The sequence below is a fragment of the Globicephala melas genome, chromosome 2, assembly GCF_963455315.2.
Source record: "Globicephala melas chromosome 2, mGloMel1.2, whole genome shotgun sequence".
In the NCBI taxonomy this organism is placed as follows: Eukaryota; Metazoa; Chordata; class Mammalia; order Artiodactyla; family Delphinidae; genus Globicephala; species Globicephala melas.
Window position 1 is genome coordinate 69,866,913 of NC_083315.2, and position 27,952 is coordinate 69,894,864.

General features: G+C 49.3%; 1 protein-coding gene across 3 annotated transcripts in view; it reads left to right on the top strand.

The window, feature by feature from the left end:
* The window catches only part of DAPK2 (death associated protein kinase 2), a 124,022-nt gene that overhangs the window by 84,458 nt on the left and 11,612 nt on the right, over positions 1 to 27,952 (top strand). For 2 of the 3 annotated variants that reach the window (XM_060293556.2, XM_070045053.1), the window contains 5 exons: positions 13,588 to 13,717; positions 19,248 to 19,296; positions 20,013 to 20,039; positions 22,939 to 23,091; positions 24,135 to 24,180. In XM_060293556.2, the coding sequence (XP_060149539.1) occupies positions 13,588 to 13,717; positions 19,248 to 19,296; positions 20,013 to 20,039; positions 22,939 to 23,091; positions 24,135 to 24,180 (405 nt within the window). Of the gene's footprint in view, positions 1 to 5,079; positions 5,189 to 13,587; positions 13,718 to 19,247; positions 19,297 to 20,012; positions 20,040 to 22,938; positions 23,092 to 24,134; positions 24,181 to 27,952 lie in introns of those variants that run through there. The other variant, XM_070045052.1, reaches the window with a different exon arrangement.

The window sequence follows — 27,952 nt, forward strand, 5'->3', positions numbered from 1 at the left end:
CTGTGCTTCGCAATGGGAGAGGCCACAATAGTGAGAGGCCCGCGTACAGCAAAAAAAAAAAAAAAAAAAAAAAAAAAAAAAAGTTTAGGGCAGAAGTTTGTATAGGCAGTCAAAGCCATAGAAGACTTTTACCCCTCAACATTTTTTATTATGAAAACATTTCAAAATGTCTGAAGAAATTAGAAGAACCATACAATGAACATCATTATGCCCTCCTCCTGCATTCAACATTTGGCCACATTTGCTTTACCTCTTTCTCTCTTTAAAAAAGAAAAAAAAATTACATTTATATAAAAAGCATTTTATATATATACACACACACACACGTGCATATGTGTGATTTTTAAAATTAAAAATAATATCTAAAAAAAATAATAATATCTAATAAAAATTTAAAAGTATTAAAATGTATGTAATTTATTAAAATTATGGTATAATTGGAAAGAAAATTGTAGCTATCTTGACACTTCACTCTAAACACTTCAATAAGCATCTCTCAAGATTAAGTTCAGTCTCCTACCAACCCACAGTACCATTATCACACTTAAGAAAATTAACAATAATTTGTGGAAGACCTTTAATTGGTAAAAAAAACATTATTCTATTTCTTATTTAGAAAGAAAATTCTCCTGGCAGTGGAGAGAGAATGGATGGGAGAGAGTAGGCCAGTTGGAGGTAATGATAAGACTGTGGGAAAGAGATGAACCGAAGGTACCCCATAAACTTTTCTTAAAAAATGAAGTCAATGGTCATTTATGCTATTATAAAAAGTAACAAAATACAGAAACATACAAAGAAGTTACCTGCAGACTCTCTACTCCAAAATAATCATTATTAACATTTGTTACATTTTCTCCAGCTTTTTCTGAACAGGGTGTGTGTGTGTGTGTGTGTGTGTGTGCGTGCATGTGCGTGCGTGCATGTGTGTGTGTGTGTGTTAAGGTGTTATAACTATACTACTTCTACAATTTTCTCTCCTGCTTTTTTCACTCTACATTCTAACCCAAGCAGGCCACATGGGCTCTGTAGTGATTTACTTTGCTGTTGAGGCTTTTATACAAGTCTTTCTGATTTCCTTACCCGCTTGGCAAGTTCTGAGGGTGGACCCTGTTTCCGGTTCCTCATACCCAAAGCTTAGCTTATGCCCCAGCCTCAGTATGTGCCCCATGGGCTCTTCATCTCAGCTCCATGCATCAGCATGGGAGCCCAGAGCCCTAGGGATGCATCCTGGCTGCTTCATCAACTACTGCAGGGCCACCCTAGGGTGACCCGAGGAGAAGTGAAATGAGGACACAGAGCTCCTAAATGGTTGAGGGAAGGAACAAAATGTGGCAAAAATTAAACTATGGAGAGCCATAATTGAAAGAGTTGAAATATAGCAGTAAATGTGTGAATTGGGAGCATTAAACCAACAAGCTGCTTTTTATGAGATACAGCAGGAGGCCACATGGGAAGTGGAAAGAGGAGAAGATTGTGGGTCAAGCCTGCATTTAAGTCTCACCTCTGCTAGGTAGGGTTGGGGAGGTCATGGCTCTGACCTTTCCTGGCCTTGAAAATGGAGATAATATTGCCCCTCACTTCCTCACCCAGGAATGGAGTGAGGGGCCAGGGGGAGATCAGTGTTTCTGAAAGGTCCCTGTAAACTCTAAGACTCCTTCCAAGTGCTGGCCGTGAATTTTAACTAGCCTCCCTATGAGGCCACATTTCTCCCTATTCCTCTCTTTCCTCCAAAGGGATTCAGAAAGGGAGGTGGGCATGGAAGCACCCAAAGGGGTAATGAATAAGGTGGTGCTTTCCTACCACCAGGCTGGGCAGATTCCCAACGTGGCAGGACACTGTGTGAGGTTGATATGGCTTGGAGTGAATATCATGATCCCTATTTTACAGATGAGGAAACAAAGACAAAAAAGCCGTGCCCTCCTCCTCTTTTGTCCTTACTACCTTTGCCATCACCATTAGGTGCTCAGAGTCTCTTTGCTACTTCCAGCTGCCCACGGCCATCCACTCTGGGCCCCTGCCCAGGCCTGGCCTCCACCAAAGTATCATGTGTTCAAATAGTACCTTTTAGGTTCCATTCACATCTCTACCATTAGCCCTCCCCATGCAGCTGATCTCAGTAGGAGTGAAAGAACCTGATTCTGGAAGTGGTAAAGGGTGGTGGAAAGGTATCTTGGCATGAAAAAACCTGGGTGAAAACCTAGCTGCACTACTTCTTAGTCATGTGGCCTTGAATAAGTTAATTAACTTCTCTGACCCTCAGTTTCCTCATCTGGGAAGCACAGACAGTAACTTAGTCTACTCAGATTCTGTGCAGTGGTGTTCTGGTAGTAGCTGGATCTCCAATAAACATATGTACACACACACTAAATTATTATAAAGTCTACTGATATAAAGGTTTATAATGTAATTTACAAGTAATAAAATATATAAGACTTTTATTTTGATTGATTCTTGTAGAGCACTTTCCTTGGTTTTTGCTGACGTCTTGTATCAATACCAACCTATGGATGCAATAGACAAATGAGTGTAGTTCCAACAGGACTGTTCGTTGATATTTTTGTTTATGTTAATAAGTAAGGTGAAAATGAAGCAATGAAGACGTGTGTTGGAGCTTTACTTGTTTGCCAATGACATGAGTGACTTCTTTGCTGAATTGGATAATGGTTTCTGAATATTGAAAAATATTTCTTCAATTTTCTCTGCTAGCACAAAATAATGGCTATAGACACAACACCCTTATAAGTTTAATCTCTGTTATTAAGTGATTTTCTGCAGCACTTCCTAAGTCTAGGATCAAGAAATCAAGTCCTGATTTGTAGTGTCTGTGGATTCCTGTGGTGTAAATACACCCACTGAGGCCAATTTCAAGGCACCAACTTGATGACACTGACTAGAGCTAGGAAGAGGGGTGCAGTAACATACCATGATGAAGTATTTCCCCCATTCAGAGATAAAAGGCATTAAATAACCTCAAGAACATAGAAAATAATAAAATATAATAGAAATAAAGAAATAAAATATAATAGAAATAGAAATTTATACTTCCTAATAGAAATTAGGAAGTAATACGTTTTTAAAAATGTATTTATTTATTTGGTTGCGTGGGGCCTTAGTTGCGGCAGGCGGGCTCCTTAGTTGTGGCGTGCATGTGGGATCTAGTTCCCTGACCAGGGATCGAACCCCGGTCCCCTGCATTGGGAGCGTGGAGTCTTATCCACTGCGCCACCAAGGAAGTCCTGGAAGTAATAAGTTTTAAGTATTTTAAATATAATTTAATTAAATATGTTTCTATAATTTAATTTTTAATATTAAAATAATATTCGTACATAGCTCAGTTTAACAACTGGCTTACAACATTCCTGCAAATTTAACAGCAGGCTCTCATGAGCCGGTAGGCACCAGCTTTAGCCCACCCCCAGCTCTCTGAGACTCTGTTGGTGAAAGCATTTTGTAAACAGGACAGTGCTACCTGCAGGCCAGCTGTGGTGGGGGCAGCAGTGGTGTAACGATAAGAATGGCAGCCAGCATTTACTGAGGCTGTAGTAAATGTGCAGGCTCTTCTCTGAGTGCTCTGCATGCGTTTACTCCTTTTATCCACATGACGACCCTATGAGGGAGGGAGGTTCCATGGTCGTGGCCATTTTATAGAAAGGGGAGGTTGCTCAGGGGCTCCTAGGTTTTCTTGTGCCTCCTCAGAACCCCTTACCATATTAACATTCCCGTTTCGCAGATGAGGGGCCAAGGATCAGACAGGTGAATGACTTGCCGAGGTCACACAGCTAGCCTGGGGCAGAAGCAGGGTTCAACCCAAGTCTGGGGACTTCCCTGGTGGCACAGTGGTTAAGAATCCACCTGCCGATGCAGGGGACACAGGTTCGAGCCCTGGTCCGGGAAGATCCCACGTGCTGCGGAGCAGCTAAGCCCGTGCGCCACAACTACTGAGCCCATGTGCCACAACTACTGAGCCCACGTGCCACAACTACTGAAGCCCGCACGCCTAGAGCCCGTGCTCCGCAACAAGAGAAGCCACCGCAATGAGAAGCCCGCGCACCGCAATGAAGAGTAGCCCCCACTCACTGCAACTGGAGAAAGCCCGTGCGTAGCAACAAAGACCCAACTCAGCCAAAAATAAATAAATAAATAAGTTTATTTATTTAAAAAAACCAAGTCTGTCCAATGAGAGGGCCCTCTTTAGTGCTGGTTCCCCAAACACTGGGCACTAGATGATTTTGACTTTCTTGCAGAACCTGCTTTAGAAAACCAATTCTGGAGCCTCACTCCTGGTGGGTTGATTTAATTGCTTTGGTATTTTTAACACAGTCCCCAGGGGATTCCAATGGGTAACTAGCTCAGATGGGCCCCAAATCACAGCTTGGGGCTCAGAGTGCCTGGATTCAGGCCCAGGTTCCTCACTGGTTAAATGGAGGCTCCGACCATCCACAGCTTGGCGGCTGTGAGGAATAAGGTGATGTGTGGGGAGAGCCCAAGGCAAATGCTGGTTGTCGTGTGGCACAGACCAGAGAGCCAGCATTGCTGATTGGCCCAAGGCTGAAAGCCAGTGGTCCTAGAATGACCTTGAAAGTGAATTTTTATTTCCCTCCCTCTACCCAATAAGAGCACAGAGACAGTAGGTAGTGGTTTTTCTCTGACTTTACCAGGCAGGGCTTCTAGAACCATGCAGCAGCCTCCCATAGAGAAGCAGGCCGTGAGTGAATGTCCGGAAGCTGTGGTTTAACAAATCCAGTGCAACTGGGTTGGGGCCCTTCCCTAAGATGTGCGTTTTCTAGGAAAAACATGGAGCTGGAGGGACTTCCTTGCTGGTCCAGTGGTTAAGAATCCACCTTCCAATGCAGGTTACAAGGGTTCGATCCCTGGCCGGGGAACTAAGAATCCACATGCCGCGGGGCAACTAAGCCTGCGCGCCTCAACTAGAGAGCCTGCATGCCGCAAACTACAGAGCCCACGTGCTCTGGAGCTGGCGCGCCACAACTACAGAGCGCTGAAACTAGAGAGAAACCCACGCCACAACGAAGAGCCCAAGCATTCTGGAGCTTGCGCACTGCAACAAAGATCCCATGTGCCACAACTAAGACCTGATGCAGCCCCAAAAAAAAAAAAAAAAAAAAAGAGGAACGTATCAGTTAAAAAAAAGAAAGAAAGAAAAACATGGAGCTGGACCAGCAAGCTGGTGAGTTACCAGAGCTGAGATGGAAATGCCAACTTTGCCAGCCTGCTGGGGTGATCTAAGTGGGCACCCTTACATCAGCTAGAGGAAGCGAGGCAACATGGGAGAGGAGAGAGCACACAGGCATCTTGGGCAAGCGTTTAACCTCTCTGAGCCTTGACTTCTTCATCTGTAAAATGGGGTGATGACGGTACCTACCTCAGAGAGTGAGAATCAAATAAGAGGTGTGTAAACGCTTCGTAAACTAAGTGCTGTAGGTTTTGTTATGCGTGAAACTTCAGATTGGGTGCCTTTGGAAACACAGGAAGAGCAGGCCCTGCCCTCAGCAAGTGTGCAGTCTAGTGGGGGAGGCAAGACTAACACATAAAGATCTTGCCAGTGCTTGGTGCTGCAGGTCAAGATTGCTGCACGAGTGTGGAGCTGGGAGAAAGAAGGAGGGCTGGGCTGGGTATTCAGATGATGCTTCCTGGAGAAGATAGCATTTTGACTGGGCCTGGAAAGATGGGTAAGAGCTCAATAGGCAGATGATAAAGACCTCTGGAGAGGAGCGGCAAGATCAGGAAAATAAGCACAGAGATGATGACAACGGCTACAGGCCACTTTATATGCCTTGTTTTATCCTCTTAGTAACCCTCTTGAGGTAGGTTTTATTGTTACCCCTAATTTACAAGTGAGAAGCCTGAGGCCGAGAGAGGTTAAGTAACTTGCCTGGTGTCAGACTGCTGGTAAATGGCAAAACTGGTATTCGAACCCAGGTTCTAAGGCTCTTAGTCATTGTCTATGTTGACTCCCTAAAAGCAGGTTGTGCAAGAGACACACATGACTGCGCCGATTCTTTCATTCCTTTACCTGGTAAACCATTCCTGAGCATCTGCTACATTGCAGCCCCTCTTGGGTGCGAGGGATGGAAAAGAGAGGCAAAGCCCCTGTCCTCCCCTGTGGGGCCTCAGGTTAGTGGGGAGAGGACATGGAAGGGAGTAGTTGTAGTGCAGTTGGTTCTCTGCCAGAGGTTATGTCCATGTACCTTGCCGGCCCTTGGGTAGAAACAACTAGCTGTGTGTATTGACGGGGAGGGGGTCACAGAAGATGTTCCAGTGGGGAAGTGCTGGAGCTGGGTGGTGAGAGGGGAGGAAGCCTGTCAGGAAGGCATTCCAGCAGAGTGAACTGCAGGTTGGGGTGGGGGTGATGAAGGTCCACTGGCATGCAGCAGAGGGTGTGCTGTCCAGAGGTGGGAGGGCCTTGAATGTTGATGAAGGTGAACGTTGGGCCCGGGGTGCACTGGAGCCTGGTGGGGAAGGGCTGCCTGTGGTCTCATCTACAGTGTGCTGGGGGTGGGGTGGGGAGAATTTGCTTCAGCACCATGGAAACCTGCCCACAGAGCCCTGGCAGCATGCGGCCCTGCTTTCTCAGGTTGCCCAGCACTTGCTGAATAACCTGGGACTGTGCTTGACATTTCCAGGGAAGGTTCCTAGACAGCTTCCTTGTCCCCACAGCACAGGCCTGGCTGGGCTCCAGCTCTGCTGAGCTGGGCAGCCTCACCTGGTGATGGGCAGGCCGTGCAGGCACCTGGAGAGGGCACTGGGCCGAGGTTCAGCAGACTTGGGCTCTGCTCTTTGCTTGGTATCCTTGGCAGTTTCTTGACCTCTCTGGGCAGCTCTGCAGCATGAAGGAACTAAACGGTCTCTGAGGTCCCTTGCAGCCCCAACATTGTGAGTCTGGGGGGGGCGGGAAACGGGATGGGGGAAGGCAAGCAGAAGATGAGTGGGGGAGGAGGCAGGTCTGCGAAGGGCAGGTTCTTCAGATTCATCAGGGTTTCAGTAAAGTTCCCGGGGATGACTGTTGTCACTGCTGCATCCCTGAAAGGAGAGAGCAAACATAGCCACCCTGCTCTGAAATCTCCTTGGGCACCGCTCCTTACATGGACAATCTCCCTGAATTCTCAGGACACTGTATGCCTTGGTAGGTGTTCCCATTTTGCAGATGGGGAAACCAAGGCTCCAGGAGGTCCAATGACTTTGCCCAGGTTTCACTGTGAGAGGTAGAGGTGGAATCTGAACCCAGGCCTGACTCTAAGCTCTGGTCTTTGGCACCTCATTTCATAGATCCCCTGAGGCTGCCTTCACCCTGCAGGGGCTCTTAGACATGCTGTACCAGGCCAGTAGGGATCACCCCACAAGGGTCCCCCCTGGAGGATCAGCTTCCAGATGACCATAGTAGGTGCCTCAGGCCAGATCCACTGGGCTGCTGAAGGGCACATTGGCCCACAGCTGTCTGCCTGATGGGCTGAGTTGGTGGCTTTATTTTAACAGGTGGGGAAAATTTCACCTCCTGGTGGCTATGCCATGGGCCCAGGGCTCGGCAGTGGCAGCATCTATGGAAATGTGATCCCTTCCTCCAGCTGTGCTTTGGAGGTGACGTCAGGTGTGTGGGTGAAGTATTTGGTTGAAGTAAATAAAGCTGGAGGAGAATGACAGGAGTGAGGGAGTGTGGATGGGCTCGCACTATCCCAAGGGCAGCCTGGCTTGGCAGTCTGCTCTTCTTTCCTGCCCTGGAACCAGGAGACCTGAGGCTTTGTGGTCCTGCCTTGGGGCCCAGAGGGGTGGGAATTGGCCCAGCCAGCTTGGAGGATGTACCACCTGGCAGCTACAGGGCCTAGAGCTTGAAGAGGCTTTGGCTATCATACAGGGTCTATTTTGAAGTTGGGAGACAGAGGCCCAGAGAGAGGAAGTAGCCTGCTTAAGCTCACACAGCCTTGGGTGGTGGAGTTGAAATTGGAATTTTCCAATACCCAGGCCTGGGCTCTTTTCCACCACCCTACCCTGTTTGGGGAGCGGGGAAGCGAAGAAGCTTAGACCAAACTCTTGGTCTCAGACCACCCTTCAGACCCTCCCTATGAGTCCCTTTTCCCTCTTGATCCAGCCCTATACCAGCGCTGTGGGGAGGTGTGCTCTCGGGCGCCCCTAGTGGTCGAGGGCCTCCATGGCGCAGAAAGGGAAGAGCCACTAGCCCCCAATTCCTTCAGTTCACATCAGCGAATTGTTATGAAACGTGCAGGATGCAGGACACCATAGGGGATGCCAGGAACCTTAAAACTGATTGAAATTTTTCCCAAGGAGGCTACCACCCAGGAAAGCTGCATCACGATACGAGAGACAGCCTGCAACTAGGGCCACTCACTCGTAAGCATGTTCGGTTCTGAGGGGGTTAGAGCACAAGGTCAAGGGCTGCTTCATTGAAAAGCAAGGGAATAAAAGGGGGCAGAGATAGGGGATAGGCTCTGAAAGTGTGAGGAAGAGTAGGAAGGGCATTCTAGGCAAGAGGAAGAGCCAGAGTAAAGGATGGAATAGAGATGTCGTCCTGGGCCTGGTAATGCTCATCCTGAGGGGATATGGGACAGGTGATGGGCAGTGAGGCTGGAAAGTGCAGAGCCTCAGATGCCTCAAATATCAGGCAGGGCATTCGGAGTTTGTCTGGTGGTCAGTAGGACCACTGAAGATATTTAACCAAATAGGGTGCTGTGGTGGAGAGAGCAGGAGCAGGACTTCCCGGGAAGCTCATCCTGACTCTGCCATTATGAGCTGTTGGACCTTGGGTGCATGTTTTATCATTCTAAGCCTCTGTTTCCTCATCTGTGGGATGGGGTTGATAATAGTACCTACCACTCAGGGTGGCTGCAAGGATGACATAGAGCACTAGTGCAATGCCTGCCTTGGTAGAGGTGCAGTAAGTGTCAGTCCCTACCTTGCTTCCTCGCCTCATCAGATTATTACTGGAGATTGGGACAGCAAGAAGGAAGCCTTACTGAAAGTCGGAGAAGCTGCAGATATGGGGTCCAGGTCCCCTGGCCAGCCTAGAATCTCCTTGGTAGCCTGGGCAGGAAGTAGGAAGCATTGGTGGCGGGGAGCCTGTGACCTCTGTGTACTCCCAGTCAGGACTGGTCTGAGGTGAAGGTGCATCTGGTCCAAATGATCCAATTTGTGAGAAGTGAGTGAGGCGGGGACAAGGACCCAGGTCTCCACCACCTAGCAGAGCATTCTTGGGGGGCCCCACCTCCCAGCCTGAAACCCCTAGACCCCCATCGCTTTATGCAGACCTATCTTGGGACTCTCTTTGACAGGACCTCTGTTTTCTCACTGAAATGAGGGGGTTCAGCCCAGGAGGTCCTGACGCTCCTTTCTGAGTCTCTGGACACAGCACGAGGGCCAGGCCAAGGGCGGGGCGTGGGGCTGCTCACCAGGGTGAAAGCATCACAGGAAGAAAAGCATCCTGGGATGGGAAACAGGTGTCAGGGCAGGAAAATAGCTGTGCCTGAGCCAGGGTGTGAGCTTGCCCCAGGCTGCTAGGCCCAAGCTGCATTCCCACTTCTTCCTGGGATAGATTCCCAGGACCCTTGAGAAGCAGGGAAGGGGGACCATTTAGTCTAGTGGTTAGGAGCACAGGCTTTGGAGTCGGACAGAAAGAGGTTAAACTCCCTGGTCCATGAATCAGTATTTTTTCAGTTTTGGTTTCTTTTCCTAAGAAAGAGGAATGATAAACACCCACCGTATAAGGTAGTGAGAGGGTCAATGAGGTATAAAGTATGTCATGTGCCTGGTTAGCACTGGACCTGCACATTGTAGGGATTTACTAAATGGCGCCTGTCTTCACTCGGGGAACATTTACCGAGCACCTGGTGGATGTCAGGCTCTATGCTAACCTTTGGGTAGTTGATAGGAGTTAAACCCTCGGGAAGCTCTTAGCCCAGTGGGGCAGACAGGTCAGTAAACTGACAAGCTCGAGGCAGTGGGAAAAGCATTGAAATAAGGGAGGTGCAGGGTTTGATGGGAACTGGGGAAGTGGCGGGTGTGGGCAGCAGGGGGAGGCTCTCTGGAGGAGGTACTATTTTTGCTGAAATGTGAATGTGAATTAGCCAGGTTGGGGGTAGGGACAGTGCAGGGAGAGTGTCCCACGCAGGGGAGCAGTCACCTGCTGTGTGATAGGTTCTTGGGGTGGGGCAGGGGACAGATGGGACTCAGGTGAGAAAACATGGCCTTGTACGGAGGTTCTCACAAGCCAGTGGAGAGGCTGTTTCCCCTGGACTGTGGGCCACCGAGGTGAGAGGATGCGAGGCAAGGACGCTTCTCACTTCTTTTTTTTTTTTTACATCTTTATTGGAGTATAATTGCTTTACAATGGTGTGTTAGTTTCTGCTTTATAACAAAGTGAATCAGTTATACATATACATATGTTTTCATATCTCTTCCTTCTTGCGTCTCCCTCCCTCCCACCCTCCCTATCCCACCCCTCTAGGTGGTCACAAAGCACCTAGCTGATCTCCCTGTGCTATGCGGCTGCTTCCCACTAGCTATCTATTTTACGTTTGGTAGTGTATATATGTCCATGCCTCTCTCTCGCTTTGCCACAGCTTACCCTTCCCCCTCCCCATATCCTCAAGTCCATTCTCTAGTAGGTCTGTGTCTTTATTCCTGTCTTACCCCTAGGTTCTTGATGACATTTTTTTTTCTTAAATTCCATATATATGTGTTAGCATACGGTATTTGTCGTTCTCTTTCTGACTTACTTCTCACTTCTTAGGGAGAATCTCCTGGGATTCTCCCAGGGATTCTCCAGGAATGTCTGGGAGAATCCTGCCTCCAATTGTTCCTCCTTCCTTCCTGTGGGGTCCCTGCCCCCCATCCCTACTGCCCCCCAGTCCTGGGGACCACCAGGGCTAGTGTGTCTGCCTCTGTCCACTGCGGCTTCCAGCCCTGTTCAGCGGGTTTTGGGTGGTGGTCAGGAGGACCCGGACCGGGCCCCTCAGCCCCAGGGAGAAGCCTCAGGGCCATTCCCAGGAAGAGAGAAGTTCCCAAAAGGTGGCTGAGGAATGTGGTGGAATGGAGGGAGGAGAAGCCCCCTGCTCAGGAGATGGTGGGCAGCAGGGAGGGTTCAGCTCACCACATGGGGTGCCAGGATGCTTGGGGTCCCTGGGCAGCCACCGGAGGGCCGGGTCAGGGCACTGGAGGGGGCCCCAAGCCTGCATCCTGTGTCCTGACCTCCCCCTGCCCTCACTCTCCTTTCTGCAGAGTGTAAGGAACTGCCCTGCCTTGGGAAAGGACTTTGACACAGTTTCAAAATAAGTTGAGAGAAATCTCCAGAGGGGGAAAAGAATAAACACACTTTTAAAATGCAAAATGAAACATATTATTTTTTTTTTTTAAAAAAAAGGAAAAAAAAAGGAGGGATTCCTCATCCAACTCACTTGAGTGAAAGTTTCCAGCCACTGTGAAGTGAGGTCACAGAGACCAGGGAGCCGAGAAGTTCGGGATGGGGACACCTGGGCTGTCTTCAAAGCAGATTTGGAATCAGTTCAGCCAACTTTTAGGGCCACCCTCCACCTGCCCCCCTCTGAGCTCTGCGCCGCAGGGGGCGGAGATGCAAAGACCTGAATCCTCCCTCCAGCCGAGGGTACAGTAGAGCATGGAGGACAGACATCGAGGACTGTCGGACAAGAGAGAGTGTGACAGCTGTCATAGCAGAAAGGTTCCAATGAGCATGAAGGGGCCCCGGGGGAGGGAGGGTTCACGTCTGTGGTTGGGGGGAGAAGGCTCAGTGCTGCTGAGGAAAGGTTTCAAGGAAGAGGTGGACTGAGTTAGACTTTGAAGCCTGGCTAGGATTTCAGTGGGCCGAGATTGAGCAGAGGCTTTCCAGGTAGAGCAGATGATGAGAGCAAAAGTGCAAGGTGGGAAATTCTCCAGTACTTCGAGAAACAGGGACATTCAGTTTTCTTAAACACTTATTTATTTACTTATCTATTGATTTAAAACCGCTCTATTGAGATTTATATGTCACCTAGCATGTAATTCACCCATTTGAAGTCTACAATTTACAAAGTTGCACAACTAACACTGCAATCAATTTTAAAACATTTTCATCACCCCCGAAAGAAACCCCGTACCTATTAGCAGTCACTCCGCAATCCCCTAGTCCTAGGCAACTCCTCCTCTACTCTGTTTCTGTGGATTTGCTTATTCTGGATACCTTATATAAATGCAGTCGTATAATCTGCGGTTTTGGGCGACTGACCTTTCACTTAGCACCATGTTTTCAAGGTTCATCCATGGTGTGGCATGTATCAGTACGTCATTCCTTTTTATTTTTTTCTCCGCCTTCATTCCTTTTTATGGCTGAATAGTATTCTGCTGTCTGGATATACCACATTTTGTTTACCTACTCATCAGTTGATGGACATTTGTGTTGCTTCCACTTTGGGACTATTATGAATATGCTGCTGTGAACATTTGTGTACCAGTTTTTGTGTAGATGCGTGTTTTCAAGGCATTCCATTTCGAATGGGATCTAGGACGGTCCTGGCGAGGTGAAGCAGGGAAGAAGATGAATCAGAGGGACTGCTCACCCTCTGAGTGCTCCGCGTGGTTGGGTGGGAGTGAGAAGGCTAGGCTCAGGATCCTGTTCTAGCCTCACTGGGAGCCTGGGCTGAGTGAGGCCAGGGCAGGGCTGTCCCCCTACGTACACACACCACCCCCCACTGTTGTGTTAGATCTGGCAGCTGTTTTTTGGGGGTTTTTTTTTGCGGTACGCGGGCATCTCACTGTTGTGGCCTCTCCCGTTGCGGAGCACAGGCTCCGGATGCGCAGGCTCAGCGGCCATGGCTCACGGGCCCAGCCGCTCCGCGGCATGTGGGATCCTCCCGGACCGGGGCACGAACCCGTGTCCCCTGCATCGGCAGGCGGACTCTCAACCACTGCGCCACCAGGGAAGCCCAAGATCTGGCAGCTGTTTTACTGGGCTGGGAATAGTCTGGGCAGCTGGTATTTTCCCTGGAAATTAGGTGTTTTTTTCCTGTGTCCCACCGAGGGCCAATGTTAGTTAAACACATAGAGAAGTGTGAGCCACACCGTTAGTCTACAGGAGGGGAGTGTTGTCCACAGGAAGCTGACCGGCCAGGGGAAAGAGGTGGTCAGGAAGATGGAGGTCAATAAGCCATGTGTAAAGTGAGGCTACGTTGCAGTGCCCCTCCCCACCCACATACACCCAGAGAGGCAGTGGTTTTGTTTACAGGAAATGCTGCAAGTATCTCCCTGGCCCCATTTGACAGATGGGGAAACAGAGGCACTGCATTAAAGGGATCTGCCGTTCAGAGACAGAAACAGGATTAAAGCCAGAGTCTGGTTCTGCTGTCAGCAGCAGGTTTGGTAAAACCCAAGCCTTGCCCTTGGCGTTGTGGCTGGTTTTGAGTTCACAGGAGAAGACTGAGGACACAAAAACAAGAAAGTGTTTATGCTGTTTTGGTGTCCCAAAAAAGAACACCAAACCCCACCCCAAGACCAAAGCAAAAACATAAAATAGGGCTTTAATTACCATCTTTTCTTTTATCCCTTTTCTTCTCTTTTTTTGTTCTCCAGCCAGAAAACATTATGTTGTTGGACAAGAATATTCCCATTCCACACATCAAGCTGATTGACTTTGGCCTGGCTCATGAAATAGAAGATGGAGTTGAATTTAAGAACATTTTTGGGACGCCAGAATTTGTTGGTGAGTTTTAGGCCTGTTTCTCTCCCAACTGAGCATCTGGGATCAGGAGGTAGAGAAATCCCAGTAGTAAACCCTGCGTCTGGAGCTGTGGCCTATGGGCTGAGAGATGATGCCTTGGAAACTCCCTAGAAATCTAATGGGTAGGGAAGGAAGTGTCTCACTGGCCTCTGGATGAGGGTCCAGGTGCTGGCTTTGAGCGCCCAGTGGGGCAGTGAGAGGCCAGGTGGGGCTAGAGGCCTTTGCAGAGTTAAATCCTCCCAGAGCTGGCTCCACTGCCTGCTCTTAGAAGAGATTATGAACATTTAAAATTACCTCGCCCTCTTGCATTCCCATAAACTCAACCTTTTCTGGAGTAGCTTTTGATTTCCTGAAAAAGAGAAGGGAAATCTTCTGCCAGATGCCAGATTCAGCTGCTCGCCTCTCCTGTGTGCCTGGCCTTCATTCACGCACAGGAGGCCCAGCCCCGGCAGAGCCCTGGCGGCTCTGTCTTCCCTCTGTGTCTCTCAGCCTTGGCCCAGGCCCGGTGGGACTTGCACCACAGGTCGGGGGGGAGGGGGGATGGTCATAAAGAAACAGTTTTGCAGAGGGGAAAGGAATGAAAGTTCAGAACCAACACCTCTCTGCTTTGGGAGTTGGAGTGGTCTTAGAGATGGAGGGAGGGAATGGTCTCCTCAAAGCCTGGGGGCTCAAACTTCTGATCACAGTCTAATCAAAAAGGAAGACGGGATGCGTCAGAACATCCACCCTGATAGATTTTCAGGCCACACATAGCAGCTCTGCAGCCACTGTGGAATGAAACTGCAGAGGCCCCACAGACCCCCTGGCAGGGAAACCTTGCTGTGTGCGAAGCACTATGCCTGGTGCTCTACAGGCATTGTCCAAATTAATCCTTAGAGGATCTAATGAAGCAGATTTAAAATATCTTCTCCATCAAGTGCCTTGTTTAAGGCAAAACAACCGGTAGGTGGTAGAGCAGAGATTCAAAAACAGATACATCCAACATCAAAGCCTGTGCTTTTTCCATTAGACCACGTTGTCCTCTATAAGAAGACCTTGCCCTCAAGGAGTGTTCAATTTAGTTTTGGAAACAAGACATCAAACCATCAAATAAGGGTGCTGAAAGGATGTTTTCAGGTCACCTGATCTAGTTTAAATGTGGACTTGGAGAGCTAGGGGATTTTACTTAAGGTCAACCAATGGTTATTCTCCACCTACTATACGACAGATATTAGGTACTGGGGACACAGTGATGGTAAGAAGCCACACTCAGACTGGCACACCCAGGGTCACACAGTGAGCTGGTGGCAGGGCCAACTTGAACCTGGGGTGCACGTGTCTAGTCTCAAACTTTGTCCAGGATAGCAGTTGCTGCCGGCCATTCACATATGTGGTAAAAATGCATGTTTATTTAAGTTCATACCAAGTGTTGAATGATAATAAATGGTTCAACTGGAAATTCAGGGCAGTCATGGAAGAGGTGACACGAGACAGGATGTGGTTAAGTGTAAGGGGAGTGATATAGACAGCTCTGAAAGACTGTTCAGACAAGATATCCACTCTCACAAGGTCAGTGGGATCAGCCCTGACCTTGAGTCAGTGATGGATAAAGTGCTGTCTCTGTGCATGTGGGAGGATCTAAGGGGCGTCGGGAAGGAACCAGAGCAGAGGAGGTTCACGTCCTGGGTTCAGAGGTACCGCAGCAGGGGTGAAGGGCCAGAATGAATGCATTTATCAGGGACCATTCACTGTCCACTCTAGATGGATCAGAGGGTTCACACGGGCTGGCAGTGTCAGTGGGATATTGATGGGCGGAGCCAGACCGTGGAGGGTTTTTCCCAGTGGTATACTGGTAAATGTCTAACAACCAGGTCTCAAAACAAAACAGAATACAACTCTAATTAGGTTGGATAGCATCTGCCAATTTCAACCTACCAACATGTTGTCACTGAATTCAGAGCTGGGCAAAGATGCACACAGTTGACTCTTGTGAGCCAGTGTGACACAGCTCCAGCCCAGGTCTTATTTGCACCTTACAGATATATAGGGTGGTTTCTCTAAGCCCCCGACCAAATTATGATGACTTACTTTTCCCAAGATCCCTGAACACAGGTTATAACCACTCTTCCCTATTCCCACCATTCTTTTGAAATTTTAACCTGAGACCAGGGTTAAAAAGTGTCAGCTTCTGGGAGTGTGGTGGACCAGGTCTTCCAAAAGGTCCTCTCACTACAAAACTGGATTCTTGAGAAAAATATTATTTTTCATGCAATTCTGGACTCATAGGAAGTAAGATAAATCTTTAAGTGAAGTAACTCCTTCAGCATCACCTGTCCTACCTTGAAAATCGAGCGAAATGAACGTAGAGCTGGAGCTGTGAGCAACAAGAATACTCAATAGGAGGACCTCTCCTAAAGGCAAGTATACATATCAGCATTTATCAGAGACTAGCGAGATTTAGATGTTCAAGGATGTAGGATATTAAAATTATCAGATGTTGACTATAAAATAAGTGGAATGTATATAGAAATAACAGGTAGACTCACAAGAATGAACAGGCAACAAGAGATTCAAAAATGACCGGGCAGATTTTTAAAAGAACCAGATAGAACTTTAAGAAATTCAATATATACTCGTTGAAATTTAAAACTCAGTGGATGGGGCAAACAGCAGATTATACACAGCTGAGGAGAGAATTAAAGAATTGGAAGACTGAGCTGGAAAAAATCAGCTAGAATACCACAGAGTGACAAAGATATAGAAATATTAAAGAGACGATAAGTGGAATAAGTTTAAAATAAGAAGCCTAACATAGGTCTATTTGGATTCCCGGATGAGGGAATAAAGACAATACAGGAGCAATATCTGAATAGAACGGCTGAGAATTTTCAGATCTAATGTAAAAACATGCATCCCCAGATACAGAAAGGACAATGTATATCAATCAGAAAAAAAAAATCTATACCTAGACACATTATAGTTAAAGTATAGGGCACCAGATACAAAGAGACGATCTTAAAAATCAGCCAGAGAGAAAAGACAGGTTACCTACAAAAGACAAAAATTAACAAACAAAAACCAATAACTGGACTGACAGCATACTTCTCAAAACAACAATGGAAACCAATGTCCGATAGAATATAATCTCCAAAGAGCTGAGGAAAAATAAAAACCCCATAATTGTGGAGAAATTATATTTCAAGAATGAAGGTAAGAGATTCAGAAAAAAAGCAAAAACAGAAAAGAACAACAACAAAAAAGACAAAACAGTTAACCTCCAGCAGACCTTCATTAGTGGAACTTCCAAAAGATGTACTTCTGAATTAAGGAAAATGACTCTGAAGGGAGTTCTCAATGCAAGAAGTAATAGGAGCAAAGAAATCAGTAAAACATTAGGCAAATATAATTATTTTCTTTCCTAGAGGATGATAACGATGATGCTGATGATGAAGCTTTAATTGTAGGACTGAAAAAAAGAACCAGAAACTGAAGAAAATAACGTTAGCTAGGACAGAGTACTCGAAATTAGTGTTCTAAGTTTCTTGTATTGTTAGAGGAGGGTCAAAATTTATGTTAGATTTATGTTAGATTTATGTTAGAATTTGTTTGATATTCATAGTAAAGTCTCAGGGGTAGCCATTACAAAAGCAGAAGCTGGGGAAAAAAGAATAAGAAAACTAACAAAAAGCGATTTAAAAAAAAAAAGACAAGAAAGCAGATGAAAAGCACAGATGAAAATGGACAAACAAAAGCACCTGAAGGACAGAAATGAGTGTGTATGGATATCGAGCAGATGAGCACTAGAAAGTGAGCTGTGCTCCTCAAACTCTCTATGGTGAACCACTGGAAAAAAAAAAAAAGTCTATCCTGGACTGCTCGTTCAGTAAGATACAATAAAAATAAATTCCTAGAAAAGTGATCACAGTTTGAGTGTCACAGCAATGTCAAATTGCTATGCAAGTCTCTAAATGCTTACTGTCAATTTCTGTACATATCTTGTCAGGACCAGTGACAGTCTGCAGACTGTTTGCCTGCAGACTGCACTTTGAATATCACTGTCCTAGAGAAAGTCTTTCATGTGTGTCTCAGGAGACAGGTACAAAAAAGTTCCTAGCAATATTTTTCCAATAAAAGATAATAATATAATAAAATAATAAAAGAAGTGGAAACCATCCAAATGATCACCAAGAGAATGACGAGAAGATGATCTATATTCACACAATGGACTATTATATAGCAGTGAAGATGAAAAACCATGGATGAACATTCAATGAACGCTAGAAGCATCATGTTGAGTGGGGGAAAAAAGTCGAGTGACAGTAGATCACATGCAGTATGGCATCATTTTTAGGAAGCTGAAAAATAAGCCAGGAGAGTGGTTCCCTGCATCTGGGAGGGTGGGATGGGGGCACATCCAACAGATGCAGAGGTTTTGATATTATTCTAGGTGAACAGACTTAGCCTTTCCCACTCCCCACCTTTTTCCATTCGTGGTTAAAAAGTCTCAATCCTTCTCCCTTCTCTAGTTATCATCCTCTCTTCTCTATTTCATCACCAAGGCTTTTTTTTTTTTTTTTGCGGAACGTGGGCCTCTCACTGTTGTGGCCTCTCCCGCCGCGGAGCACAGGCTCCGGACGCGCAGGCTCAGCGGCCATAGCTCACGGGCCCAGCCGCTCCGCGGCATGTGGGATCTTCCCGGACCGGGGCACGAACCCGTGTCCCCTGCATCGGCAGGCGGACTCTCAACCACTGTGCCACCAGGGCAGCCCCTCATCGCTAAGCTTTTTTAAAGAGTCGTCTGCACCCTTATCTCCACTGCCCACACTCAGAACTCTCTGGGCACTGCAGTGAGTGTGAAATTCAACACTTGCTTCCCAGGGCTTATGGGCTTGATCACCAGGCACCATTTGGTCCTCTTCTGTCCCAGGTAGCGTCTTCTTTCCTAGACTCTGCACCTTCTCCTGGTCGTGGCAGCATTCGCACGGCTCCTGTTTCCACCTGTGTGATGGCTCTGGTCCACCCCACCCCCACCTCCAATACCCAGCCCGTTCCTGGACACCTTCCTCTGGATGCCCCTCGGGCACCACAGGCTCATCACCTCAGTGGCCACCAGAACGTCCTCCTGCTCCTCAGGTGGGACTTGCCCTCTTTCAGACAGACTCAGAGGAGCGTGGATTCCCTCTCTGCTCCCTCTTCTCCTCCATCGCCTTCCAGCACTGACCTGACTGGTTTCCAGCGGAGAGTTCTCAAGCAGGCTTTGTTCTAGGCCCCATGGTCCCCTCCCGCATCTTCCTCTCCCCACCCTCCTCTTCCTTTTCCAGGAGTCCCTTTGTCCCGTCTTCCTCACCTTCAGGATAAAAGGCAGCTCCCTTCCTCAGAATCCTTAGAGCCAGATTAACCCCATCGGCCTCTCTGATTCTCCTTAGTGAGGGTTCAGGATGGACACATTTGGCACCAGATTCCCTCAAATTCCTTACAATCCTCTCTTCTCATTTTCATACCCCTGCTGACTCTTCAACATGGCTTCTTTCAGCTCCAGAAATTGTGAACTATGAGCCCCTGGGCCTGGAGGCTGACATGTGGTAAGTTGTACAGGCCGCCCAGGTGGCCCAGACCCCGGCTCTGGCTGACATCCCCCTTGACCGTGAAAACCTCTTCCTTCACACTGACCTTTCAGAGCCCCTGGCTCTTCTGGGTGTGCTGGACGTGCAGCCAGTTAGCACACGGCCGAGGCAGAGAACGAGGGGAGAGGTGAGGCTGGAGGTGCAGGCTCACCTGAGGCCTGCTGCAGCCACGATAAAGACGATAGTGACGGTAGCTCATTCCGCCAGTCAGCCAGGTGATTACCGGGAGCCTCATGTTCTAGGTGCTGTGCTGGACCGGGGGATACCGCGATGATGGCTTCTCTGCACAGATGGGGCTCATTTCACGGGAGCCACGCTCTACAGTTGGCTAAGCAGCTTGATCACGTGGTTTTCTAAAATCCTCCCAGTGGTCCTGTGAGGTAGTTCTCATGATCCTCATTTTAAGAGGAGAAAGAGGCTCAGAGGTGATCATCGCAGCCTGCGTGTGCAGGAGTACCTGATCTTGAACCTGGGTCCTTGGACTCAACGTCCAGGGCTTGATGACTCCAAAGAAGTCCCAGGCTGCTGCTGAAGAGTGGGGTGGGGAGGGGCGTGGGACTTGAGATGGCATCGAGGGGCTGCCGTGAAAGGGCCCTCAGGACCGCGTGGGGAGTCCCTTGCTGGTCTGGGATGACAGCCACGCAGCCCTGACGCGACGGTTCTTTGTTTTACAGGAGCATCGGCGTCATCACCTACATCCTGTGAGTATCCCCGATCCCGAGGCTCTGACCCAGCTCAGGTCCAGGGGGGAGCTGGAGGGATGAGAGGGGGCAGGCAGACAGACAGACTGACATTTCCCGAGTGCCCACCGCGACCAGATGTGTTAGAGCCACACAGCAAACCTGAGGCTGAGTGCTCTCAGCTCCATTTCATACATTTGACCCTGGGCTTGGGGTTGGGCAGGAACCCAGGAGAGCAGCCTGCAGCCCTCCATCCTGCACAGACTGTGTCTGCATCCCTCCTGTGGTCGGGGGTCCACCGCTCAGCCTCACCCGGACCCAGGTTTCCTGTGAAAATGTCAGTTTTCACTCCGAAGCCTTGGGACAGCCCTCAAGCTGCCATGCCCTTCCTGACCCTGCCTCTTCTTTCTCTGCCTTTCCCCTGCCTTTCTCAAGATCCCTTTTCCTCTCACATTCTCTCTCTTCCCTTTTCCCCAGAGTCTCTCTTTCCTGCCACTGAAGTATTAAGTGCTTAAGCAGAGATTTCCCGCATCCGGTAGTGGACCTGTCACTTTCCATCTCTGTGGCCTGGGGCAGAGACTGAATCTCTGGGCCTGTTTTTCTCATCAGAAAAGTAGGAATCATAAACTTCCTGCCGTGGGTGTGTTGTGAGGGTTAAATAAGCCGACGTGCAAACTTCCCGGCACTGCTCAGACACAGACTCGGCTGATTACTTGGTGTTCATCAGTACTTCCCAACTGTTTCCTCTCACAGCACTCCTGGAAAATGGTATTTTTATGGCACTCTGGGTAAGAGGCAGCCCACAGCCAGAGGGGATGAAGGATGGGGCACCAGCACTCAACTCTCTCAGCATCCCTGTAAAGCATCCCTCTGGCTCCCCTTGGACTGGGAGCTCTGTGCGATGTGGTAGACACCTCCCGCCACCCCCCACCCCGCCTATCCTGTCCCCTGAGCTGCAGCAGCGGGTCTCAACCCTGGCTGCACGTCAGACCTTTCAATATCTACTGTGGCCCAGGCCACACTCCAGATCTATGAAATCAGAATCGCTAGGAGCGGGGTCTAGGCATCAGTATTTTTTAAAAGCCCTGGAGGAATCTGAAGGAGGAATTTGCAGAGAGAGAGAATTTGCTGCATTGCTGTATAGTTCCAGACTAGAGCCAGAATATTCAGATGTTGACTCTTGACACCTTGATATCTTCAGAACTCTGGTTTCCATATTAAAAGAGTATGGAATTCCAGTGTCTCCAGGGCCCACAATCGTCTTGTAGCTCATTGAATTCCGTACAGGTTATTGGCTGCCTGCTCCATGGTGGGCACTGTGCCAGGCACTCAGGATACTACCTGAAGGAGAATCTGTCCTGCTTGCCTGGAGCTCCCTGTGTGTGCGGGAGACACCGGACAGCGCACTCTTACCCAGTGGGACCAAGGTTATCCTTTAGGTATGAACATGGCTTTGTGAGACACAGATGAGAGAGCCATTGGTTTGCTGGGACTGCAGAAGGTTTAATGGGAGAGGGGGAGGGGGAGACAGAGAAGAGCAAGAGATTGATTTGAACTGGGCTGGAAGGAATGAGATGAATTCTCCTGGTGGAAAGGGAAGGAAGGGCTGTCCCAGCCGAGGAAGGGAGCGGTGAGCTTGGCAAGTGTGGTGAAATATATGGAGCGTGTGGACCAACTTCTGATGCCTTGCTCAGGAGTTCAGATGTGATTCTATAGAAAACAGGGAGTCATAGAGGGTTCTGTGTGTGCTAACAATGACAATAATAATGACCATCGATTCCAGAGTTCTTAGTATGGGCCAGGACTGCACGGAACAGTCTCTATATAGTTATTCTTCAACATTTTATATATACTTATTCACAACAGTCATGTGAGGTGGAGACTTTTCTTTTCTTCAGGTTACAATTGAGGAAACTGCAGCTCAGGGAGGTTGAGTAACTCTCCTAGGTTCATACGTGAGTGGCAGAGCTGGGATTCAAATCCAGGATTGAAATATCAGATTTTTTTTTCCAGGGTACCTTGCTTTCACTATCCCAAGAAAGTGTCAGTGGAGATAGGGATGACCTTTAAGAGGTATTTAGGAAATGGAACCAATAGAAATGGTGAGGGAACCATTCTATTCCTCTATGGTGAGGAAGAGTCAAAGATTCCTCACCTCTATGGTTCCTTCCTCTATGGTGAGGAAGAGTTAAAGATGCTGTGTTTCTAGCTTGGGTACGTTCAGGAAGTGACGTCATTAATCGAGGCAGGGAGCACGTGGAGGGTTAGGGTAGGGCACAGGGACCTCTGGGACAATGGCACATCTGGATCATGAGTCAGGAGACAGTAGATTCAGGAGTCACTACTGGAACAACGCATTCCCCACAGACCCTGCAGGGGAACATCACTCACCCTTCCAGTCCCTAACGGCCCATCTATTGCCACACCTCTCAGGCTTTGCTCAAGCTGCTCCCTTAGCCTAGAAGACCCTCCAGCTCCTTCTGTGACTGCTGACAACCTCTTCATTCTTCAGGACACAACTGATGCAAATGTCAGCTCTCCCATGAAGCCTGCTCTGGGCCTCCCCTCTGTCCTGTGCTCCCACAGCCCTTTTTCTGGCCTTCTGTTTTATTCTGTGCTCTGCTGGAGATTATGAAGAGCCAGGTCTCTGTATTTGTCTCCCCTCCCCTTTCGAGTCCCTTGAAGACACGGTTTCTCTCTATCACAGGTACTTCTCTCTGTCACAGGAGCTCCATAAAGTGTATTCAATTGGACTCATTTGAAGAGTTGCTGACTGGTCCCCCCGCCCCCCAGAGGGGGCAGCAGGGTTGCGGGGAGCTTCCCATGCCCACGCAGCAGTACGAGTCAGGGTTCCCGGAGTCTGTCACCCCCACTTGCATCTACTTTCCCACAGTCATGTGTGTCCTCTCTGTGTGCCCAGCCTCAGTGGAGCATCCCCTTTTCTGGGAGACACAAAGCAGGAAACACTGGCAAATATCACAGCAGTGAGTTACAACTTTGATGAGGAGTTCTTCAGCCAGACCAGCGAGCTGGCCAAGGACTTCATTCGGAAGCTTCTGGTTAAAGAGACCCGGTAAGAGAACAGAGGAGGGCACTGGCTTCTCAGGTACTGACCCTCTCCTGCCACCTCTCCCAAAGCCGTGTCCATCTGTCCCTGCTTTGCCATGGGCTATCATCGAACATTGTGGTCTAATCTGGGCAGGTGCTGAGGAGTGTGGACTGGTCAAGACTTGGCATTCATCTTGTTTCCTCAAGTCGTTCTGGTTTCTTTTCCTGCTGAAATGCAAATAATTCTGTGTGTGTGTGTGTGTGTGTGTGTGTGTGTGTGTAGAAGTCAACCTGGGTTTCTCTAGAGCTCATTATCTTTTGCGGTCTGTCCCAAAGGCACCTGGAACTAGGATTCAAAAAGGAAAGTGGCAGGGTTTTCAAGTCAGTTCAGGATGGGAGTGGGCGGAAGTGGGCGCAGAGGGGTCAGAACAGTGGGAGAATAGGAGACCTGCTAATCCCACACCTTCTGCAGGGCCCAGGGTGAGCCCCGTGGCTGTGCGATCAAAGAAGGAGATGGGCAGGGGCTTATAGGGTGCTGGGTACCCAGAGCACGGCCTAGATGAGGCAGGGGTAAGGTCCACAGACTTCAGAAGACCATATCCTCTTGGTCCCACAGATTTTAGAGAGGGGCAGAGCGGGGTCCTCTAAAGTGCAGGGGCCCAATTTCCCTATTGAAGATCAGTGCAAGGTGGGATGGGATCACCCTACATGGGTACAGAGCAGGGAAGGGCAGAGAGTGGATCTGGGAGGCAAACAGAAAAACAGAGACCAAAGGTTTTGCGGTGGAGAGCATTTATGACTCTTCCATAGTGTGGTGTCGGCCCCTTCAACTCTGGGACCAAAGATGAGGGTTTATGTGATGTCATTTTATGGAGGTGTCTTCCTGGACCACTTTCTCTGGAATGCAGAGAATGCAGCCAGTTCCCCATCCACCTCTGCGTCCCTTATTATTCTAGTTTGATGGCAGTGGTTGAAGAATGCCAAAAAGGAGGTCTAAGAAGAGTGAGAATGGAGACTGTTGCTCTCAGCTTCTCATGGACCGTCACTGTTTTCTGATCCTCGTTGCAGGAAACGGCTCACAATCCAAGAGGCTCTCAGACACCCCTGGATCACGGTAAGGGCACAGTGATGAGTTCCAGCGAGCAGTTCCCTGCTCTGTCGCCAGGGCTGCCTGGGGCGGCCGGATGCAGGGGACCTATGGAAAGGCCTTTGCTTGAAACACTGACCCTCAAGCACAGACGAAAGCTAGTTGGGGGCTTCCAAGGGTCTGGACTTCTTCAAATAGGGCTACAAGTTTAAGTTTCTATTTCACGTGTTCAGGTGACTTATGAAATGAAACCTTCACAAATGTCAGTTGAACTCCATGTTCTTTGGGCCCATCTTACAAAGGGTTCTTTGTCAGAGGACACGTCACTGTCATTCTCAAAGCAGAAATCAGGACTCCTCAGTTGTAGAGAGAGATCAGTGACAGTTAAAAACCTCAACTTTGTAACCGGGGCTCCTTGTTTCTGACTTTCGAAGTTCTGAGTAAAGGATGACACTCAAACCGGTCACTGGCTTCTTCCTCAGGCCCCTGGAGACTTCAGGGAATGGGGCTCTGAGGTGGAGGCCTGCTGGGAGAGAGAGGCAGCCACTCCTTAGGGCAGTTCCATTCTCTCTGGGGAGGGTGGGGACACAAAGGTGACTCCCTGCCTAACCCGCCTTGTAACTGGGCTTCCAGCAGCTGGGTTTTCAGAGGGCCTTGCAGTCTAGGCACAGTAAAGTGCCAGTGAAAAGCACTTTGGCGGGATAGGGATCAGGAGGGTGGGATTCTGGCCCTAGTTCTGCTGACTGATGAGATGTGTGCTCCCAGGGATGTCACCAGACTTCCCATTCACTGAAATTGTTAGATGGGAGAGCTGGCGAGGATGATCTGAGGGTGCAGATGAGAAGGGGCAGAGGCCCACGGGAGATGGAGAGCAGGGAGGTCTGGAGTGCTCTGGAGAAGGCCAGGTTCATCTGCTTGTTGAAGGATGGGGAAGGCCAGGGGCCCTCCAGGTTTGGGCCCAGACCACAGAGCTAGGGAGTCTGGTGGGCTGCCTCCTAGCTCAGCTTGCCGAGTGTTGCCAAGGCCCAGGGAGCCCCCAGCTTCCCCCCCCTCAGCCATGGCCTTGTATGCTTCCGCCCTTGAGTGGATGCCTGCAGAGTCCTGGCTCTAGCCTGCTTGTCTGTGCGAGCACCCTTAAATGCTGTGCGTGTGGAGACCCTCTCTAATGGCCATGGACCACCCTGCCCTGAGATGAGCGTGCAGGCAGCACCCATCCTCCTCGACCTGACCTTTCTTACGGTCTGTGTGGGTGATCCTTCCGCCCCGGTCCTCCCGTGGCCTGGCGCATGCAGTGAATGCAAAGAGGCTGCTCGTGTGCCGTCTGCCTGCACCTTGGACTGCCCTTGGAGCGGACGTCAAAGTAACTCTGGCCCTTCTGTCTAAACACCCCCTAGTCCAAAGGAGAGATCAGAACCCCTGAACAGCGCAAGGCAGAGCCCGCCCAGCTGAAGACCGAGCGCCTGAGAGAGTACACCCTCAAATGCCACTCAAGCATGCCCCCCGACAACACCTATGTCAACTTCGAGCGTTTTGCCTGTGTGGTCGAGGACGTGGCTCGGGTGGACCAGGGATGCCGGGCCCTGGCGGGAGCCCGTGACACCATCCAGGACGATGTGGAGACCTTGGTCTCCATCTACAATGAGAAGGAGGCTTGGTACCGGGAGGAGAGTGAGAGAGCCCGGCACGACCTGTCCCAGCTCAGGTACGAGTTCCGCAAAGTGGAGTCCTCGAAGAAGCTCCTGCGAGAGGACATCCGGGCCACGGGGTCCCGCCTCGGGAGCACAGCCAGGAAACTGGACCATCTGCAGGCGCAGTTTGAAGCCCTAGGGCAGGAGCTCTTGGCAGACTTACAGTGGCTCCAGGAACTGGTGGGCGGCTTCCAGCTGGAGAGTGGGAGCATGGACAGCCCCAGCTCCGTGTGTTGCCAGGACTCTAGTGAGTGCCTAGGGGAGCTGCTCAACAGATCATGCAGTGAGGAAGTCTAGGCCAGCTTGAAGCTCTGAGCACCAGAATCGAGTCAGGAGTGCATCCTGGATGGTTTGCTGAAGCCCGTTCCCAACTGCCCTGCCAGGGCATCGACTAGAATTCTCCTGCAGGGGTGTGTGTCTGTAGCATAGCCTTCCACCCTCTTCCCAGAATGCAGAATCACGGAGGGGCTAGCTAGTTACCCATTCTGTACCTCCTCTCACCAGCCTGGTTTTCTGGGAGGGTGGCTGGCAGGGCAGCTAAGCTGTTAAAACGATTGAGGATGAACACCCGTCAGTGTACCCTCCTACAGAGGGAGGACGGCTGGCCCTGGAGAGATACCTGATAACTGATTTGTAATAATGGGTTTGTTCACATCTCGCTTCCCGCCTCGTAGATTGCAGGTCTTGGGTAATATTCTAGTTAACTAGGGATAACAGTCAGTTGGCTTGGTGCTTTCCTGCTGCTGAAGGAGGGATTCTGAATGCACAGAGAAAAGATTACTTTTCATTTATTATTGACTTTTCACTGACCAAGCATTTATGGCTTTGATCCTTAAAGGAACCTGTGAGACAGGAAGGTAGGTGGTATTATGATTGTTGTTACTGTCATTTCCATGTAACTGAAGAGGAAATTGACCTCCAGAGGGAAAATGACTGAGGTTCATTCATAGCTAGTTGATACGCATGCAACAGAAACCCAGGATGCCCGACTCTAAGATGAAGTATATGGGGAGAAATAGGCTTTACTGTAAAAATCCACGTTAATATTAAAGTTCAGATCCCAGAGGTAAAGTAAGCATTTTCATGTATTTTGCCAAGTCAGGTGGAAGCCTTATACCTTCAGGCAATTGTCCTAAGAAGTGTGTCCTAGAAGGCACGCAGTTTATCGTTCCCATCCAGCTGTGTCCCTGTGTGAAGATCACCTGCAGAATAGGAGGGAAGGGGCAGCATCTCGCCCTTCTCCACTTCCCGCCTCTGGCTAAGGGCTCCAATCTCGTGTTGGGAATGAAGGCCAGAAAGGACTCAACAAGCAGGTTCCTTTTCTCATGTCCCGAAGGTCTGAAGAGGGTGGACATTAAGATTGGGGAGCCCAAGACTCAGTGCTCCCTTCCTGACCTCAAGCTGTGCGCACCCCTCCCTGAGGACTGGATCATCTTGTCTCCCTTTTCCCGGAGGAGGGGCCAGCCAACTAGCTCACAGAGAAAGAGTGTGGAGCGTGGGCCCAGTGCTGTGCTAGAAGCTTGGGGGTGAGGGAACAGATCGTATCATTTCAAAGTGCCTTCACAGACTCACAAACCCCCCGTCAGATAGGTGGGGTAGGTGTTATTCCCAATTTGGAGCTGAGGAAACAGAGAGGATGTGATTTGCCCAAGGTCACAATAGTGGCAAAAGTGGAGACTTTCTGATGATGTCCCTTGCTCCTTCTGCTTCCCCTAACTGCCCCAGTCTCCAAGAGTTTACTCTCTGCTGTGGGGCAGGTTACACCAAGACACATCCATCTACACATTCACAAAGAATTTCTAAGCACCTGTCTATTGCCAGGCATTCAGCCTGGCCCCAGGGATACAATGTTGAGTGAAAACAGGCATGTTTCCTGCCCTCACGAAGTTTGCAGTCCAGTAACGGATTCCAACATTCATCAAGAACATTCTGCAAAGGTAGAACTGCAGCTGGGACCTATGCAATGAGAGAGAAGGATGCAGCACTGCAGGAGCCTGCAGTGGGGGATGATCTAGTCAGGGAAGGCATCCCTGAGGTGGTGACGCTGGAGCTGAGATCAGCTAAGCAAACCAGGGAGAAGGTAGTGCTCCCCACAGAGCTGTCATGCCAGG